Source organism: Cimex lectularius, unplaced genomic scaffold, assembly GCF_000648675.2.
Source record: "Cimex lectularius strain Harlan isolate CLEC.00 unplaced genomic scaffold, Clec_2.1 scaffold128, whole genome shotgun sequence".
In the NCBI taxonomy this organism is placed as follows: Eukaryota; Metazoa; Arthropoda; class Insecta; order Hemiptera; family Cimicidae; genus Cimex; species Cimex lectularius.
In genome coordinates, this window is record NW_019392876.1 from 1113263 (window position 1) to 1134279 (window position 21017).

Consider the following 21017-nt stretch of genomic DNA (forward strand, 5'->3'; position numbering starts at 1 on the left):
TTATGCCTCAATGTTTTTGAGTGAGTGAATGTATTTATTAGAGTGAATGCATAAGTTATAGGGCCGTTGGCAGTAGGTTAAGTTATTATTATTAGTTAGTTTATTATTACTTTATTTATTTATTGGTTATTATTATTAGTTATTAAAACTTATATTGTATATAGGGATCACACTATAAAATATATGGACAAATTGGTTTTAAAAGATGTTTAATTATTACATCTAAATGACATGTGGTGAAATTCATAAATATTAATAACCACACGTTTTCTTTTAGAATTTTATTTTAGGCAAAGAGGATGTTATCACTGTGATTCCCGAAATTCTTCAGCACAAACCGTGTCTTGTATATGCCATTATTAATCATATTTTCTTTTTGAATTCTCAATGGCAATCATCAATCAATCAGCAATCAATAATGTCTCAAAAGGGACTCAGAACGTAAAGCCGGCTATGAAAAGGGGGAAACAGACCAAACGGGCCAAAAGAAAGCCATACGGAAAGTTCAAAAAACCCAAGAAGAAGGTATCCAAAGTTTCCGACAGCAATGTCAGTGCAGATCAATCCATTCCCGAGAAAGGCAACTTGATTTACAAACAGGGCTGTCTCCAGTCGCAAGGGAAGCAGTACATCATAAGACCTTCAAGGGATGATTCTGGAATGGCTGTTATATACGATAAAGGAACTGCCGACCTGCTGTCAGATTCAAACAAACTTCAACAGTGGTCAAGTAGACAATTGATCAAGTATGTTCTTAATTTATAAAGTAGAAAAAAAGATACATACATAATCGAAAAAATGTGACAATAGAATTTTCTTATGGCAGCTTTTGTAATTCTAACAAAAATTATGATTTTTCATTGTATAAAACTTAACATTTTTTCTTTGTCATAACAAAACAATTAGCTAACAATTATTAAAAATTACAAATCATATGAGGAAATAAAAAAAATATAAGCTTTGCATACAAATACAGTACAGCTGTGTTGGATTTTCAAAGTCTAACTTGCTAGTTACTAGAAAGTTAATTGACAAGTAACATGTGGGAGCACCACCCACAAACTTCTTTCTTTTGAAAAATAATTTTTTTTTATGTTAAGATACTGATTATAAATTACTACAACTTTTTGAATTTTTAACATATTATGTTTGCCTCATCAGTATTTATTTTTATTTTGAGACATCTCTGAGGTCTATTGAGTTCAAGGATGTCCGTAGGATGATTTAGGAATGGTGTTTGAAGATTTCTCGAATAACCACTTCTTCGATGTACAGATTCTGTTACAAACAAAGTATCACCAGTTACAGCCATAAAATGGCACCTTTTTAAATTTTGATTCAGCATATGAATTCCTTATTCCGCCAATATAAAGGTGATAGGTTGAATCACTAATAGATAAACTTTCTTTTTAAATGTACGGGACATCTGGCAATACTGGATATGAATGGCTGAAAAACTTAAAACAAAAAATAAAATAAAAATAAAAATAAATAAATAAAAATGAAATTAAAAAATACAAAACAACATACATAATATTATAGATTTTAGAAGGCATGTTTTAAATAAATATAAATATTAGACATTTTGGCATCTTGTACATTTTTTTTTCTTCTAAACTAAAAAAAATATATTTTAATTTTACATTTTTAAGGAAAAGAATAATGTAATATTTAATTTTGTAAACCACTCACTTAAAAATAACAGAGAATGCTGAAATATTCCTTAACCGCTTGCAAAATAGACCTAAAAAGAATTCATTAGAATTAAAGAAATTCATAAAATTAAAAAAAGGACAACAAAAACGAAGAAAAGAAATATAAATGGCCATTATCAAAAATATATACAATTTTTCTTTATCTGAACGTATTAGTGATAAAAATAGTTGTAAGCATGTGAGACAGAAGTACAAAACCACAAAATGACCCCAAGAAATTTTTTGTAACTGACTGAAATCTAAAAAACAAATTTACCAATCTACAAAAATTTTAAGGAGGATACTGTTAATATTTTTCAGTGTCAGCAGCAATCAACTAGATGTTGACATGTAGAAAATACAAAAAACGACATTTATTTATGCACATACATTTATATACGCACAGGATCATGGTTATGGTTTTTTCTAAACTATACTAAAAAAATATATTTTAATTTTACATTTAATTTTAATTTTTAAGGAAAAGAATAATGTAATATTTAATTTTGTAAACCATGGACTTAAAAATAACAGAGCATGCTGAAATGTCCCTTAACTGCTTTCAAAAAAGGCCTAAAAAGAAGAAAAATTAAACCATTCATAAAATTTAAAAAAAAGGACAGCAAAAACAAAGAAAAGCTTCGAGCTTAAGCTTCATCTACTTTTGAGTTTTCGTGGTCCAGGGTCAGACCAAGTTAGGCTCTAAGAGTCCACGCTAGGTCATTTCAGACCCCTCCCCCCAATATATATATATATATATATATATATATATATATATATGTGTATAATTTTTAAACCTAGACACACTTTCTCATTCATTCTTAGACACACATTCCTCTTAAAAAGTATTCACTCAAGTACTTGATATTTCTCCATCACCCTTGCACATACTATACATGGTGTTTGGCTCAAAAGTGTCTCCATGCCAACCTAGTCTGGCCTATTCTTAGTATGATCAACCTTCTTCAATTCAGAAACTCAGAGGGCCGTCTATCAACCTTGCCCTTGATGAGAGCTTCTCTGCTGATCTGGCTTAACGATGCTGCCACTTTCTTTGAATAATGTTTTTATATGTTCAGCATCAGAGGGCTGACATTTCTTTTTATTTACTATTAATAAATTGAGGAAAACATTGAAACTATGTTATTAAAACACAACACTTATAAATAATTACTCTAAAAAAAGAGTGATTCAATGATTTGAATTATTGTAAAGCAGTTTTTTTTATTGTTTTTGAAAATAAAATATTTTATTTCAGGGAACTGCCTAAGAAAAACATAGATTTGTCAAATGAAAACGTAAGATATATTATTTAACAAAAATATACATTTAAATAGCTTTTTCTGAACTGTATATTTATTGGAAATGAAGTAAAATTCCATAATAAGCATAAAAAGCCCAATAATAAACATGATTTTCAGACTAGAAGTGTACTGCCTGACGCTCGAAAGAACAGAGAATGGGATATTCCTTCAGTTGTAAACTGTATACTTATTTATTTTAAAAACAAATAAAAGCTGTAAAATTATTCATATTTTTGTTTATAGACATAACAAATGTTAGGCATAAAGAAGATTTTATCGACCCTGCTACTAGAAATCCATTTGTTGCGCCTGTCAGCGTTGAAGTAAGAGGGGTCTATTAGTTAAATAGAGGATGAAGGTTTGTAAGGATTGGTGCATTAAACCTACTAAATTTCCAGCCAACAGGAAAGCACAAATCAATGAAAAGGGGATCAAGAGCTTCAAGAGCATCGAAAGAACAGACAGCGGGTAGTATGACAAGCCTGCATAGCAAAGGTAGTGTCAGAAATCACAAGATGAAACTAAGAAGTAATGAAGTAGGTGAGTTTACTAACCCATAAATATATTATTTGAATAATTTTAAAAAATTGTTTTTTTTTTTGCACAATACAGTTTTAAACTTAACTTTTTTCAGAACAACCTATTGTACCAATATACCAGCTATCAAATTCTAAATATTTAAAAGATGGATGGACTAAAGTGAGGCAGCCAAATTTTAAAATAACTGAAAAGCTGTTTACTTTTCAAACATCCATGAGTCACCCACATATGAATGCGTACGGTTTGGTTATTATTAGCAAAGGAAAAATATCATCATTGACTTTTGACATCAGTTTTCAGAAGAGAATCGGTATATCAACTTCCTATTATGACAATGATCAGTTAGCAGCACTATTTCAAGAAGAAGGAGGATCTTTTATTTATTATCCCAATGGAGAAGTAGCCATATCCATAACAGAAGGGCGTGTAGGTACTATTGTTTATTATTCTATTGTAGATTTTATTAACTGGTACTGCTGACAACTACAGTATTTTGGTAAAATATTATATTAAAACATTTTTTTATAGGACCGAAACTTGTTGTCTATTCAATGTCAAAAGTGAACAAGTATGGCGATTTTTTGCCATCTCAGCCTATGGCAATTTTTGACAAATTGGGAAATGGTGTTGTCTATGGATACGATGGAGAAATAAGGCATTTTATTTATATATATTTTTTATATTGAGAAGTTAAAATTTTCATGTAAATTTTAGATTGAATTATGACCAAGCCGAAGGAGCTTGGTATGATGCTAATACTCCTCAACCTATACATTGGGTATGGAAAATAAATGAGTATTTAAAACAAAGAAGGGCGGATTTAGATGGCGTGGCACCAGATGCAAACGATGACATTCACATATCCGGAATTTCGGATAAAAGGAAAAGAAGCGGTCGAAGTCTCGTTCGGAGTAACAAAACGGCCAAGGGGCAAAAATCGAGAAAGAACAAAAAGGGCAAGAACAATAGAAAGTCTATTGCAAAAACAACAAGGGCAAACTCAAGGCCAAATTCTGAAGAAGATTCAAGGCAAAAGAAGAGCATACAGAAAATGGAAAAAAAGAAAAGTATTAAACAAGGGTCAATAAAAAAATCTAGAAAAAGTCTTAGGAAAACTATCTCTGCCAAAAGGCACGCCGTAAAGCATAAATCCAGCAATCCGGAATCATCTTCTTTAGAAGAAGAGTCTAAAGGCCGAGGTGTGGGTAGAAAGACTGGCCTTAACAGGAAAGGTGGAAATAAAGGATTTAAAAAAAGAGGTATATACCTTTTTTTTAAATAAATATTTATGTCAGGTGGGCAAGCAGAAAGATAATATACAATCTGCACTAATGATATTGTAAATAAAAATATATAATTATGTTGTAGTACAGTAATAAATAATAAACAGAATATTTCTAGCATATAAATGTAATGCAATTCAAAAACAAACAATATAAAAAAAAAACTCTGATTTTACAATTTTGTACTATTGAAATCATGAGTGTTTTAAAGATTTTGACTTTATGTACAGACTGTATTATTTAATTATGTAAATGCCATTTATTTCAGGAACAATTAGAGATCTTCCACCTTTGAGGGATCCCCCTTTAAAACCTGCACCAATAGTTGAGGTCAAGCCTATTGCTTTAAAAATAACAGATCATGTTAGCATGAGAATAATGGCCCAGACCCACATCCACGTGGACTTTTCCTACTTTCCAAAACACTTTAGGTAGGTTTTTAATCTGTCTTGTGGTATCTATTAAAAAAAAAAAAAAATGTTTAATGTGGGATCAATTTTTCAGGCTGCATGTTGGTATGAACATACACCCGGAAAACTTGCTTAGGATAGACAAAGTCATTGATCCACAGCCAGTCAACAATATTGTCCCCTGTTATTTCGAGTTGATGTTCAAACGGTCTAATAGTTTTTACAATTTACATACAAATTTAATTCAAATGAGAAAGGCTGCATTCAAGAAAAAGAAAATACTGCTGTTGAAAAAATGTCGTCTTATGGGTTACAAATATGATTTGATACGAAGACATCGGTATTCAAGAGGTGCTTCAATGCTGCTGCAAATCTGAATGTAGATTAAATTTTTAATTTTGATTTTTTTTATTACTGAAACTACCAGATTGAACTTACTCCTCCTTCAACTAAACAATAATTGGTTAGGGATGGATTTTTATAAACAATAATTATTAATTAAATTAATAAATAATGTTATATGCATCCTTAAAAAAAAGTACAAACAATTACCATAAAATCTTCAAATTTGGGCAAATTTTGAAAACTGCAAAATAGAGAAATAGAATACAGCCCTGAGAGATATGTATTGATTTGCTACAGGGAGCGATTTTAAGGCCTACATTACTCTCCATGTATACATCCTCTCTAGAAAAAGTAGAAAAAAAAATCAATTCACTGATGATTTGTGATATATACAGATGGAAAAACCGTAGAAGTATAGACACAAAACCTTGAGCAGCTATATAAATTTGAAAAATGTAACACAAGGAGATTCTTATAGTTTTTACATTCTTGGTGAAAATTTTCTCTAGGCCTAAAGATGTAAAAAGTGCAAGTAAAAAAAATTATATTTCTTTCAATTAATTAATCTTTATAAGTTATTGGTTGAAATTAAAAAGTCAGTGTCACGTGCGGGATTTGAACGCACGACCTTCGGCTAGCATTGGGGGTGGGTTCAAATCCTGCTCGTGACACTAACTTTTTCATTTCAACCAATACCTTACATAAAGATTAATTAATTGAAAGAAGTTATTTGGTCAATCGGACCACGAAATATAATGGATTATATTTTCTCTTGGATTGTTTATTCATGGTAAATGTTGGGTCTTGGATATAGTTTTTTCTCCAGCTAAATCCATTTCTTTGGAAAGTAAAACTACAAGTAAATAACGGAATTGAAACGTGATCAGATGAGACATTTGGATAATGTGTAATAAAAATAAGTTAAACAGAATAAAAATTCTTATTCTTCTTTTCTTTGTTATTGTTGTCCTTCATTTTCTTTTATTATACCTTTTTTGTTGAATTTGTAACTTAAATTTTATTTAAAAAACACCAACAAAAAAGGTGTAAAAAAAGAAATTTTAAGTACAAGAAAAATAATTACTATATTAGCAAGCACAGTGCAAATAAAATATGTGAAATAAATAAAAACATTATAGTTTGTCAGCAAGGATTCCATCTGGAAGTACAGAAGCTTTTACGGTTGGCAGTAGGGCTAGGTAAGGCTCCATATTGAGTCCACTCCTATTTGCTTTGTTTTTGAACAACTTTGAGAATGGGTTAAAAACAGAAGTGTCAGTGCAGGCTATATATACATTTAATCCTGTACACTGACTACATACATACATGCAGAATTACTACCCTATGGCATACAGAAGAATATTTCAAGGTTAGAGGTATATTACAAAACATGAAATCTTCATGGAAACTTGGAATTTTCCACAAAAGGATCATGGATCAAGGGAAATGCGGGGTCAAGGTATCGCGATGGTGAGTTGTTTGTATGAGACAAATTGTTCAATAAGTTTCTTTTGTTAGTAAAACAAACAGAGCGACATAAACAAATAAACATAATCGACTGTTTTGTCAAGTATGATCACTTTGTTAGGCTTGTTATGCCAGATGCAATTTGGCATTTTGCAATTTTTGGTAGTGGTTTGAAAATGTTAACTGGAAATGAGCAAACTTGGTACATCGCCTTACAGACCTTAATAAGAAATCTCTCAGTAAATAACTTCAGATTAACCAAAGTTGAATTATGAGAAGACGAGCTACTATGGGCTGAAAAACTCCAATGAAAAACTGGGATTTAAAGAAAGGACTTTTTACTTAAGTTTTTAAAATGAACGGAAAAGCTAGGGCCTGAAGGATACACACGGGAGCCCTTGAAAACCCCTTGTGGCCTGGTAAATAGCTTTAAGCTTAACGAGGAACTCTAGTTAAAAAAATGGAAATGAACAATGTACCAATACTGGTCGCTGTGCTAGGTCATAAAGAAGCTGGCTCCTGTATAGTCTAATCTAATTTACTCTTAGATCAAATTTTCTACTTTTTATTAATTCGTATAGATATAAGAATGTGATAAAAATACAGTCAATCATAAAAATAGAGTTTGTAAGTATTTTCTTTACCAATCAATTTATTTTAAATTAATTAAGTTAAAATTAGAGTTAATTGTATTATCCATGTCTGGTCTACACTTTCCAAGTTTTAGCATGCTTTATTTCAGTTTTGCTTATTAAGACAAGCTGCTTTTTTTAGCCTTTTACATAATAAATTCTGACATCTTTTAATTAATAAATGGGGTATTAATTGATATAATATTTTATATTAGTGTGTTAATTCATTAATTGTTGTTTGAGTAAAATGAGGGGGTACACTGTGCTAGTTCTACAAGCATGAACTGCAGGGCAGCACAAGTAATGTTTTGCTGTCTTTAGTTTTATGTTAGGATTATGTTTGCTACCTTCCTAGCTCTAGTTGTCACCACTTCACCAGTATCAAAAGCTAGTTTTTGATTTTTGATCAAACCGTCTTCTCTTTTGACCATTTTCATGTAGTACAATGAAAAAAGAGAGGACGGGAGATAACGTGCGTCCTTTTAAATTATAAGTATCAAATCCAATATTATTGTTTTTTTTGTTGTTGTTTGTAATTAATTTTTTTTTTAAATTGGATATTTACAGCACACCAAATAGTCAGCCTTACAGGTATCAACTTTCAAAGGAGGAGCATTATAGTAAGTAATGGGATAATTTAAGGGTTAAATTTGTACATTTTTTTTTAAGTTTGCAGAGGCTAGTAAAACTTTTAGGCACAAATAATGGCCAATCTTATTATTAATATTAAAAACGTACCTATATTCTTTTTATTTTTTTTCTGCACAATGGATTGACGACTCGTCGCACAGGTTTATTAATTCATGAATGTATGCTGGCGGTTTTTCTTTTTCCAAATACTAGAAGATCCCTTGATGAAGTAAAAACCTTTGCCAAAATTATTACACATATGTCCATAGATTCTTAAAAACAAAGTTCTAGTTCAATGTTACTAAAGTGTCTTCAGGAGTGTTTTGCCCATCTGCTTCCTGGCCACCTCCATACCGGCGGACCTTGGCCAAATTATTCGTATTTAAAATTTTGAACATGTTTAATCGTATGTAAACCACTTTTCTGGACCTTTTGAGAAGAGTTCATAAAGGAAGAATTATTTGTTATTTTATGTTAAGCTGAGGTATCTCCTTTTCCTGGTTTAATTATTTTCTGTGAAATAGGGAAACAGCCTCCTTATACCTATATGTTTCCTAAGGATCAAATGCAAGATTCCGTTATGACACTCATTTTCACTCATTTTTAGGGGACATTAATTTACTGAATATTACAGCTTGTAAAACTCTCCAACATAAACTTCTTGAAGGCTTTATAAGTGTCATTTTATTTTATTTATTTGCAGTCCAAACAGGTCAGGTACCCAAGAATAGGACAGTCAACAAATCAATCATTAAAGTATAACTTAAAAAAAAATCAACATCATAATAAATAACACAATAACAGGAATAAATAAACCCTCATTTACATTTTAAAGCCTGTTTTATATTGTTTTTAATGATCCGTAGGGACGAGGAGAAGGGGTTCGAACTGATACCGAAATTATTTATGTTATGCACGACTGGAGATTGAAAGTCCAACTCATATTTGATCCTGTGCTGTGAAGTACCCAATAATTCATGGGTCCATAGTTGACGCTGGGGAACTCTAAAGCCAATATCTCCAGGGAGTCAATGAAATTATTTAGGTTCTTCCACAGAAACATAACGGAAGTCAAAACTCTTCTATCTGCCAGAAAATCTAGGCCGACTAGAAGTCTGGCTTCATAGGGACAATGATGGTACTTCCTGGATTGCACATCTTGTGAAACAAGTGTTTTGTGGCCTTTATTTGTACCCTTTCTATCGAGTAAGACCCATCTAAAGAACCTGGTGACCAAACAACGCTGGCAACAGTGATTGATAAAGCACACAATAGGATTTTTAAAGTCTGCTTTAAAGTTTAAAGCTTAAAGTTTGCCTGAGTACGAATCCTAAATTTTTAAACGCTTTATTCCTAATGGCATGGATGTGGTCCTGAAAATCACAATTCCTGTTAAAAACAACCCCAAGATCCGAGATAGTATCTACCTCCTCAATGTGAGAACTTTCAGTACTATAGACGAATTGGTCGTAATTTTGAGTAATCTTTTACTTGGAGAACTTCAAAACCTTACATTTATTTTCATTTAGTTTGAAATTATTATGCGTACACATGACAGAAGTCTCTCAAGTCATGCAATCATTTATCGATTCGACAGGTTTTTTTTTTTCAAATTTTCAAATCGTCTGCTAACAGTGAAAATGAAGAATTAATGAGAGCAGAGGCTACGTCATTAAAAAATAAAATAAATAAAATCGGACTAGAATGAGAGCCTTGAGGAACTCCAGATTTTGTATGAGTCTGTTTAATGATGGTTCCCTTTGAAGAGGATTCTCAAATGCTCTTTTTGTTTCGTGCATCTGAACAACAGAAAGTCTGTTTGACATAACCAATATTGATTTGGCAATTACATATAGCATTTAGGGGACTGTGGTGGCTAAGTGATTAGGGTATCCGATTCATATTTTCCATGCTAGTTGTTCTGGGTTAGAATTCCAGCAGAGCCCATGGCTTTTTTTTTTTAATAGATAATGGTATTAAAAATGAATTATAAAGTGGTTTGACCCCTCATCCATGATACCCAATGGGTAGTTGGGTGTTAAGCCGACCTGATAGAATTTTTTTTAAAAACAGAATGCTGTGCTATTTTAAACCTGTGCAGATTATGGTGGAATGGATCTGTCTTTATTTGGGTCATCTAGTAATTTGGAAGGACCCAAGTTAAAGACTCTTTTTATATATGGGAGATATTTATATGTCAATCTTACTTTTAAGCTATTTTGCCATCTACCTTGCCAATTAATGTTCTTGTTTTTAAGAAGTGTTTCAGAATCGTGTTTCTCATGTGTTTCGAGATTATCTTGTCCACTGTCCAGTCCTTTTTTTTTTGTTGTGTTTTACTTTTGCTCTTAACTCTAAGTCAACTGGTGCTGCTCCTACTGCTACTTGGAGTGCTGGTGTTCATAATTTTTATCCCCTTAGCTGTTCAAAGCTATTTTAATTAATTATACTTTTTATCTAAGATCTTGGTTGAGATGAAATAGTGTCACAAGCAGGATTCAAACCCACTACCTTTGGCTTCCGAGTGAATCGAAGTCACGATATCTCAAGTGGTTGGAGGTTAGAGCAGCAGTGTATCTAGCCAAAGGTCGTGGGTTTGAATCCTGCTTGTGACACTAACTTTTTCAACTTAACTTCTCAACCATGACCTTAGAAAAAAAGTATGATAATTAAAATAGCTAATTCAGTCAATTGTCCACCAAATACATATATGGATTAATGTAATGCCATTCTTTGGATTTCGATGTTTTTGACTTACTATTTAGAGTAGGAAATCAAGCTGCCTCACATGAGGCTATAAGAAAATAAACTTTCTTTATGTATGCTAAAATTTATATTACAAACTCGTAATTTTCTTAAAATTTGATAAGATCAATTTTTTTTTATAGGGTGTGGTTGAATTGACTATAGTCCCTTTGAAAGAAAACCTCCGGATCTTAAAACTAAATGCAAAACAGTGTAGGATTTATAGGGTGTGCATTAATGATACGATTGAAGCTCCATTTCAGTACTTCGATCCATTTTTAGACATTACACATGGCGATGATAAAGAGTGAGTACATTTAATTTAGTTAAATGTTAATTGTTAACTGCTTATATTATAAACTTTTTTAAAGGAGGAGTTTGGAATTTTTTTCTAAATCCCATTTGAATGCTGCACTTCAAATCGATCCTGACAATAATGGAGGGGAACTTGTTATTACTATTCCACCAGAGGCGGCCAATTTGGTTGTCGAAGGTAAAAACTTTAGGCTCGGCGTTGAATTCAGCTTGGAACAACCCCAAGGCGGAGTTCATTTCGTCATACCCGAAGGGGAAGGAACACTAGCAGAAGTAATGCAATATTATTTAATCATTAATTATTCAGAAATCGTGAGATGCAGTCTGGTGTGATGTAGGTTTCAGAAAAACATTTTCTTTATCGTGCCAATGTTTCGATCTTTATTGATTTCTGAAACCTACATCACACCAGACTGCATCTTACAATTTCTGAATAATTATCGATCGATTTAATCATTTGACTCTTCTTAAAATTCATAAATTTCACAGAGAGGTGCTCACATGTTCACCTACTGTTATGAAAATTCGTCGAGGCTTTGGTTCCCATGCGTAGACAGCTTTGCAGAACCTTGCACATGGAGGCTGGAATTCACAGTGGACGAAAACATGACGGCTGTGTCCTGTGGCGATTTGATTGAAGTTGTTTATACACCAGACATGAGAAGGAAGACTTTCTACTACAGCCTCAACGTTCCCGCAGCCGCTCCAAACATCGCTCTCGCCGTTGGGTAAATTGCTAAATGTTTTCTACAATACACGTACATACAATTTTTCTTTTTCTTTACAGACCTTTTGAAATATTCGTTGATCCTTATATGCATGAAGTGACCCACTTTTGTTTGCCCGGATTGATGGAAAATCTGAAAGTTTCCGCACGTTACATGCACGAGGCTTTTGAGTTCTATGAAGAGACTCTTGCCAATCGTTATCCTTATCCTTGCTATAAACAAGTTTTTGTTGATGAAACTGATGTGCCCATTTCTGCTTATACAACTATAAGCATTCTAAGGTATTTCATATTTTCTCATATATAATTAGCGATCAGCTTCACACCATAATTTTATATTAAAAGATGATCAGGAAATAATTAACTTTATCTCTAGCATTAGATTGGGACTCTTATAATTAAAACAATAAGTCATCAATATATTTTTTAAAACTTTAACCTTTCAAACTAATGTCAGTAAAATAAGTTTTAATTACTGACAATTAAAAATGGTTTGTAAATAATAAGACTACTGCCATTGTAATTAATTGTATTTTAAAGTTTTACAAAATCGTATTGCCATTTTTCACTTTAATTTCAGTACAAATCTTCTTCACTCTGCGTCAATTATTGACCAGGCTTATATTACAAGAACGGCAATGGCACAAGCGGTGGCCGAGCAGTTTTTTGGCTGTTTTATCTCAATGCAAAACTGGTCAGATGCTTGGCTCCCAAAGGGAATCTCGACCTACCTTTGCGGTCTTTATTCAAAAAAGTGTTTCGGAAATAACGCATACAGAGAATGGATTCAGAAGGTAATAAATCAATCGTATAATTTTGGCCTGCCTATCTTCTAAGAGTTGGTCTGTCAGACAATTTTCAACATTTTGCCACCTTCAGTGTGCAGTTTTCCATCCCAGTGAGGATGGGCAAACCAAAATAATAGGCTATTAACCAAATTATGTAAATTATTGTTACTTTTCTTTTATATTTATGCTTTGTATATTTGTTTTTAGGATTTACAAGATGTTGTTAAATATGAAGAGGAATTTGGTGGAATAATAATGGATCCTAGTCAACCACCGGCATCATTACCAGTCCCTTCTCCAGCGCCTAGTGTCGCGCCAAAACCAGTCGATCCAGGTTTTCACTTTCCATTCAAAAATCTTTACACGGTTTCACCCTTGTATATGGATGTCATGAGAAAAAAGGCTCAATTGGTTATTAGGATGCTTGAACACAGAATTGGCTATGAGCTTCTTCTTCAGGTAAAATTAAGTCTTTATTATTATTATTATTTTTTTTTTTTAGATAGATATATATTTAAATGTTAATGGCTATATGCTTTTAGGTATTAAATAAACATTTGTCACTGGCATGTAATGCATCAACACAAAAACTATCATCAGGTCAATGGTCGCATATGCTGATCAGCACAAATACATTTGCTAAAGCGATTTTCACAGTTACTGGTAAAGACATGGCTGTTTTTATAGACCAGTGGGTGAGAACAGGCGGCCATGCAAAATTTCATCTACAATTTGTTTTTAATAGAAAAAGGTAATATTGTAAAATTATTTTATTAGCATTTATAATAATTTTATTTCTGTAGAAATACCGTTGAGTTGGAGATCAGGCAAGATGCAATAACGCAAAAAGGAATAAGGAAATATTTAGGCCCTTTACTCGTCACGATCCAAGAGCTTGATGGAACTTTTAGGCACACGCTTCAGATCGAAGGGACTATAGCAAAAGCCGACATCACCTGCCATTCTAAGAGCAGGAGAAACAAAAAGAAAAAAATACCCCTTTGCACTGGGGAAGAGGTCGATATGGATCTATCTGCTATGGAGTGAGATTTTGTTTATTACAATAACTTTACACAAATTTCATTCAATTAAATTAATTACAAATTTTATTTTATTTTTTTTAGCTCAGACTCTCCAGTTTTATGGATTCGACTTGATCCAGACATGACTCTGGTTCGATCGTGCAATATAGATCAACCAGACTATCAATGGCAGTATCAGCTGCGCCATGAGAGAGATGTGACTGCTCAGTTTGAAGCGATAGCAGCTTTGGAAAGGTTTCCAACACCGTCTTCTCGAGTCGCTCTCACAGATACTATAGAAAATGAACAAACTTATGTCAAAGTTAGATGTGCAGCATCACACTGTTTGACTAAAGTAAGCAGATTGCTTTTAACCGAAATAATTTAACAAATACATTAATTTAATTTGAATTAGGATTAAAATTTAATTTTGAATATTTTCCTTCAGGTTGCAAATTCAATGGTAGCAAATTGGGCAGGACCTCCAGCGATGTTGGCCATATTTAGAAAACTTTTTGGCTCATTTTCCTGTCCCCATATTATAAAACAAAACAACTTTCAAAATCTCCAGCATTACTTTTTACAGAAGGTATTATCTATTTTGTGTATTTTTTCTTTATTTTAATAGCTTTTGAGTTTTTTAGACGATACCTATGGCAATGGCAGGATTAAGAAATACGCATGGCATTTGTCCTCCTGAAGTTATTAAGTTTCTTTTAGACCTTTTCAAATACAATGATAACAGTAAAAACAAATTTTCTGACAATTATTACCGAGCAGCTTTAATAACTGCACTCGGTGAGACAGTGACACCAGTGATATCGGTTGTTCAACAAGGGTAAATTAAATTTTTTTAAATTGAATTAACTCCATGTAACTTTTTTTGAAATTTTGCAGTACAGAAATAACTGCAGAATCCTTGTCGCCGGATACCAAACTTGTGCTGGAAGAAATAACAAGGAATTTGAATCTTGAGAAACTTTTACCTTGTTACAAATTGACCGTTACGGTTGCCTGCCTCAAAGCGATCAGGAAACTGCAAAGATTTGGCCATCTTCCAAGCAACCCCAACCTTTTCAGAACTTATGCAGCTTATGGACAATTTGTTGGTAAGTTAACAATTATGAGCTGTTCTATAAAAATAAAAGAGGAAAATTAAACCACCTTTAATTACTTCTAATAATCTCTGTTATTATTTTAAATCAATTAATTCTATAACTTATACAGTGCAGTGTCGAGTTTGATTGATCAATAATATTTTAAATCATTGTTAGGAATTTTTCTCCAAACAGTTTCAATTATTTAATAAAACCAAATTTTGTTTATTATCTGTACCTCATCGATATGTATGTTTTGATTGACACTCGCTTCTTTTACAGAAGTAAGATTGTGTGCATTGGACGCATTGGTCGATTACACAGTTGTCGACGGAAAATGGAACGATCTGGAATTTTTGTTGGAGACGGCCGAAGAGGATCCTGATCCTGGTGTACGGTTTGCCTTGGTGAGAATGCTCTGTGAAAAGCCACCTTTTCGTAAACAACTTTCGAAGCCTCACCTCGACAGGCCTGAGCTTGTACATAGGATTTGGAAACTTTTCAAGTTAGTCTTGTTATTTACGAGAAAGAAGTATGGAATATAAGTTTTTTTTTTCTAGTTGTATGCTGTCTCATGACACAAGAATGCGATGCAGTTTTGTTGATCTGTATTACACTTTATATGGTGTGAAAAAGCCAATATGCCTCCCAGTGTGTGATATACCAGGACTTTCAAAAATCAAAAGTCCCCCTCATGAGGTAGAGAGTTTTATTTTTCTTAATTTTTTCTTCTAAAGTGAATTTATAAATGTAAACTTGTTAAGGAGGCGTCAACATCAATTGCGCCTGGAATAAAACGGAAGGCAGCGTCACCTATGCAAAAAGAGGAACCTGCTGTTGATGATTTGGGAATTGTTACACCACAAGTTCCTGTTAAGGACGATAACAAAAAAATAAAGGTAAAAATTAAACTTTTTAATTACTTTATTAATTTATTTTATACACCATTTTAAATTTACAGACTGAAAAAGGAGCAGGAGGAAAATCTGATTACTTTTCAGACAATTCGGCATCCTTACCTGGCCTGACTGGCGTTAGAGGGCCTACTGGATTTGAACCTGGAATGTTCAAAAAAGAAGATCTAGACAAATCTGAAAATCCATCTAAGGTTTGTCTAAATTCTTGTTAATTAATTGATTGAATGTCAAATAACAGAACATGGATTTTCAGGGCAAGAAGAAGAAAAAAGACAAAAAGAAGCATAAACACAAGCATAAGCATAAACACGAACATAAGCACAAAGAGAAAAAGGACAAAGACAAAGAGAAGGATAAGGACAAGGAAAAAGAAAAGGACAAAGATAAAGAGAAGGATGCTGACAAGAATGTAAAAATAAAAAAAGAAGAAACGTTAAGTTCTGACAGTTCTACAGCTAGTCCAACGCCAACAAACTTCGTCAATGTTGAATTTCCATTTTAAAATAATTAGTTTATTTTCCCCCAATTTTAAATATTATATGTATAGAACTTTTTTTTTTGTAAAATTTATTTTATGCTAAATAAGAAGACGTTTACTATAAGTTGTTTCATTTTTAAAACTTTTTCAACAGATTGACAAAATTAATTTTTTTTAAAAACAAGTATATTCTACGTAAAACAATTTTGTCATACCATTTTATTAATCTCGCAAAAAACTAGGCCTGTAATTGAACAAACGTGCACATCCGACAGCTCCAAAACCTGAAAAAATTATGTATTATAAATAAGTATATTTTCATGACAATGACGAACAGTAAAGCATTGAAGTTATGAAAGTATTTTAATAACTTGATCGTTTACGATCAAACTTGTCTAACTCTTATCCCTGGTTTTATTGGTCAGAGGCTGAACACCATCTTCAGTGGTTTACCTATGGATTATGGAATGTGTCCTTTTTTACAAATTTACAGAAGGGACAAATGGAAAGAAAGAAAGTGGAAAAAAAAGTGGAATCATAACACAATGAAAGCAACAGCAGATTTAGAAACATTTTTATGCCCTGACATCCTTTTGAGAAGTATATGAAACATTGAATAAAACTGTTACAAGTTTTAATAAGTTTGATAAAAAACGGATCGAAACAAGATGAATAAAATGGTATATCGAAGAAACTGGTATCAAATGTTTGATTACTGGCAAGCACATGATTAAAAATGAATAGGAATAAGCTTTAAGTAATCTATTTACGTTTTAGTGGACAATTGAATAATTACTTCTTTCAATTAATTATTATTTTCATGTAATTTTTGGTTGAGATAAAAAAGAAAGTGTTACGAGTGGAATGACAAAAAGAGGGAAAATTCGAACGGTTGTTGGTTGAGATGGAGAGTTGGTATCCGAGAGGATCGAAGTCACAATAACTCAAACGGTATTTAGCCAAAGGTCATGGGTTCGTATCCCGCTCGTGACACTGACTTTTTTTTCTCAACCACAAGATCCTAGATAGAGAGAATAACTTTTAAGTAATGTTTTATTTCTTAAGTTTTTTTATTAAATGAAAGAAATTTGGAGCCGGAATACAATGACATCAATATTAATGTCAAAAATGCTAACTGATGGACCAAAAAACCAACAGAATTGCCACTGTTTCATACATCTAAAGTCTAAACTCAACAGAGCAAACAGTGGAGTACTTAATGGAAGCCGTCTTTGCATTAATTGAACAAAAGCTCATTAGATAGAACGGACAATATTGTCATGAATTGTAATTAGTTCTGAGAAATCATTAACATGATATACAGCAAGTGAAACAATTTTAAAGAAAAGATCAGTAGTTTAGGGAAGTTGGTCATGTGGTTAGGGCGTCCCGACTCATAATTGCTGCGCTACTGGATCTTGGTTTGAATCATGGCAGAGCCCCATAGCTTTTAAACAGATCATAATGTGAAAAATGTATTGTGAAGTGGTTTGACCCCTCTTCCGAAACTCTTATTGGGTAGTTGGACATTAAGAAGTACTTTGATTTTTTTATGGCATTACATCATGCCAATTCTGTAACACAGGTGAACCCACACTTTCTTTGACTGTTTTTTTTCTTCTCTTCTTGCAGAAGAGCAAGCACAAGAAATATTACTGCTTTCTCAACTTCTAACATTGCCCATTGGAAGAGAAGTTGATTCTACACGTTGCCTGGTATGAAACAAGCTAAAAAAAGCCTTCACACAGCAGTCAATTGATTTATGAATCAACCAGACTACTTAGATGACTCAACCAAACCGCCTTGTCTGAAAGAAGCCTTATGTTACTTAAGAAGAAGAAGAAGAATAAAAAAAAAAAAAAAAAAATGCCAGCCTGTCCCCTACTCAATTAGTTTTCTGTACTGTAAAAGACTGTAGAATGATTCAGTGTAAGGCCGGGTTCACACCTGAGCATTAAAATATTTATCGTAGAAACATTAGATACACGTTTTTCATCCTACGATAAATAAGGTTCATACAGAAGCAATAAGACATGAGCCAATGCCCTAACAGTTTGAATTTGCCTTCTTCGCAATACTATATGACACTGACAGAAGAGACAAGCAGGCTGTGTTTCTTAATACACGTATCTTACGATACAAGTCACAATCTTACAGGTGTGAACCAAATTTGTCATGCCTTTATATTTTTTATAGGCCTCAGCATTGCGTATCTTACAAGGCAATTATCATATATTGCTTACAATCTAAAGATGTGTATCTTATCGCTCTGGTGTAAACCCTACCTAAGATGACACGACAATGTCCTCGTCCTTTATTCAGTGTCCCATGAGTACAGATAATGGGTCTTTCATGCCAAATATTTACGAATTCTCGAGATGCTCGTCTTGGCATTTGCCAAATAGTGTGCCTATGTATGTGGGGTTTGTACAACCACCCGGTTTATGTGGAAACAGCGAATGCATATTTGCCAAGTGCCATGTAAGTCTTTAACTTATAATCATGATGGATTACAGTGAAACTGTCATGGTTGAACTGTGGTTAGTGTTTTGTGTAGTGGCTACAAACTGATTCACAAGTCAGTCTCAAAGTACTGTTACCCTACCTTACTTTCGATACGTTTCCATGCAACAAAAACCTCATTTCAAGTTTTTTTTTATTCGGAAGAGATGCGTTCCAAATTATAGGTTCAGCTTGGTACAGATCGAGGAACCCAAGACTGTTATGTTGGACCGTTCTTAACACTATGATGTTCTTTCATTAATACACCTATACTATTTAGGAATCGTTTATTATTGAAAAACAAATAGCAGTGTTGATTGATGATAACAGTTGATCCTGAATGTGTGGATGCTTAAGTTCGGCTACTTCGCGAAATTTGTGCGCTTTGGAGCGGACAAGAGAACCGACAATTAGCGGAGTATGGCGACCACTGAATATTGTTGCTCAGCGAATAACCGAACACCTGTCCCCACTGTCGGCATTTGGTGAATCCCACATGTCTGGAGCCACCTTAAAGCCTAGTATGCGCTGGAATTCTTTGTTCTGACTCTTTGTCGCAGACTCTGGGATACATGGTGCAGACACTTTGCCCCACAACATTGTCGCTCCAGAAATCATGTCAGCATCTAGTTTGAGTCTGAGCCATGTCGAACGAGGTCGCGCTCTCAGGGATTGCAGTAGCACTTTACGTAGATCTACGGAGTAAAAAAAAAGAGCTAACAAAAAGCCACGATCTTCTTGTCACACTGAGATTGGAAGATGGAATGGGATTCCAAAATTTTGTTCAGATGAATCTAGTTGACCATGAATGTCTTTCAGAAACGGTTGGATCACACAAAAAAAGGAGACAAATTTTAGGGTGCCAGTTTCTGCTACCGACAGGCTAACAATCATTCCGTTTCCTCGCACATGGAGAATCTTACGCAAACTTCATGTGCAAGCCTAACTTCATATTTTTGGGCTAACTTAGTCACAGTGTGCTTTCTTTTCCCTGTCTTTATATTCCTCTCAGGAAACGTCCTACAAACATCGCCGTATTTGTAAATCTTCAGTCAAAGTTGCGCGACATTCAGTAAAGAATCCAAAAAATACTAAAACGTAATACACCAGATTCAAGGTTCATTGTCGCGGAGCGTCCGGTATGCAAGAAAATGAATCCCAGACGCAACTCCACAGCAGAGTCCGAACAAAGAATCCCAGGGTATACTAGGCTTAAGACTGATATTTGCCATGCAGTTCGAGATTCAAAACCAAGCACAGTCCATGGTTTTTTAACTGATTGGAATATGAAAAACGCATTGTAATGGTTCGACCTCTCATCCATGATACTCAACGGTAGTTGGATTTATGCCATCTTCTACGACAGGAATTACTTTACATTGATAAGTAGCTAAACTAGTTGTTTTATATAACTTTTAAGCTCAATAGAGCTGGTGGAAAGAAACAACCTATGCCTCTGCACTAATCAAAAGAAATTTAGTGTATGTAAATCAGCAATGTGCAACAATCCAATAATTGAGTATAAATTTCAAGCTCAATGCAAGCAGTAAGTTGAAGGTAACTAGCTATGCTTTTGCACTGATCAAAAGAAATTTGTTGCCAATACATTGATCAGGATTATTGGACGATGAAACTCCAATCCAACAGGCGACACTGGGTCACTATGTCAGTCGGTTTTATGTCCTCTCAGAGATCCGTGCAAAACTCAAAATGTACAAAACGTCCATCAAATCTCTCACCTACTCCCATTATCGTGTAAACCCCTTTACCCCATCCGGGTGTTCTGCGCCCTTCGAAAAGGAAATAACTTCCTATTCCTAGGCCGGCAGCCGAGGAAATTAGCCGGCAGGCGATGCAGTCCTGGGTCGATTCGCTGCCTCCCATCCTACGAGAAACGATCCATAAATTTTGAAAAATTCATCGGCCTGAAGTCAGATGAAGACGGGGATTAATACAATTAATCCGTGTTAAACTATCGATAAACTTATCGATTTGATTTTTTTTTACAAAAAAAAAATTAATGACAAAAGACATAAGATAAACATAAATATCCAACGTTCAACTTAAATATTTAATATAAAATTGAATCAATGAACAATTCATATTAGCCTAGGAATGTTT

At 33.5% G+C, this 21017-nt stretch overlaps 2 protein-coding genes and 1 long non-coding RNA gene across 4 annotated transcripts; 2 read left to right on the top strand and 1 right to left on the bottom strand.

The window, feature by feature from the left end:
• The first annotated feature begins 231 nt into the window (after positions 1–231).
• On the top strand, positions 232–5633 carry LOC106674291. Its single transcript, XM_014406927.2, has 11 exons — positions 232–746; positions 2953–2992; positions 3116–3179; positions 3242–3321; positions 3397–3538; positions 3633–3774; positions 3832–3968; positions 4067–4193; positions 4253–4797; positions 5090–5252; positions 5326–5633. Exons 1-11 carry the CDS (start codon positions 388–390, stop codon positions 5606–5608), a joined length of 2082 nt encoding a protein of 693 aa, XP_014262413.1. The 5' UTR covers positions 232–387; the 3' UTR covers positions 5609–5633.
• A 2363-nt stretch (positions 5634–7996) lies between these two features.
• On the top strand, positions 7997–16518 carry LOC106674213 (transcription initiation factor TFIID subunit 2). Of its 2 annotated transcripts, none has more exons than XM_014406821.2 (19): positions 7997–8164; positions 8241–8295; positions 11194–11357; positions 11422–11638; positions 11855–12093; positions 12153–12374; positions 12673–12886; positions 13088–13339; positions 13423–13631; positions 13684–13923; positions 14005–14257; positions 14351–14491; positions 14547–14740; positions 14800–15011; positions 15282–15504; positions 15560–15698; positions 15764–15898; positions 15961–16107; positions 16170–16518. In XM_014406821.2, the coding sequence occupies exons 1-19, from the start codon at positions 8121–8123 to the stop codon at positions 16416–16418; spliced, it is 3549 nt and encodes a 1182-aa protein (XP_014262307.1). In that variant the 5' UTR covers positions 7997–8120; the 3' UTR covers positions 16419–16518. The 2 variants fall into 2 exon arrangements, with proteins under 2 accessions (XP_014262307.1, XP_014262308.1); XM_014406822.2 differs by having other exon boundaries at positions 15767–15898.
• LOC106674214 lies at positions 15900–20891 on the bottom strand. Its single transcript, XR_001341482.2, has 3 exons — positions 20636–20891; positions 16610–16678; positions 15900–16057 (listed from the first exon to the last, which is right to left on the bottom strand). It is a non-coding gene; the product is annotated as an uncharacterized LOC106674214 (long non-coding RNA).
• Positions 20892–21017: the final 126 nt, after the last annotated feature.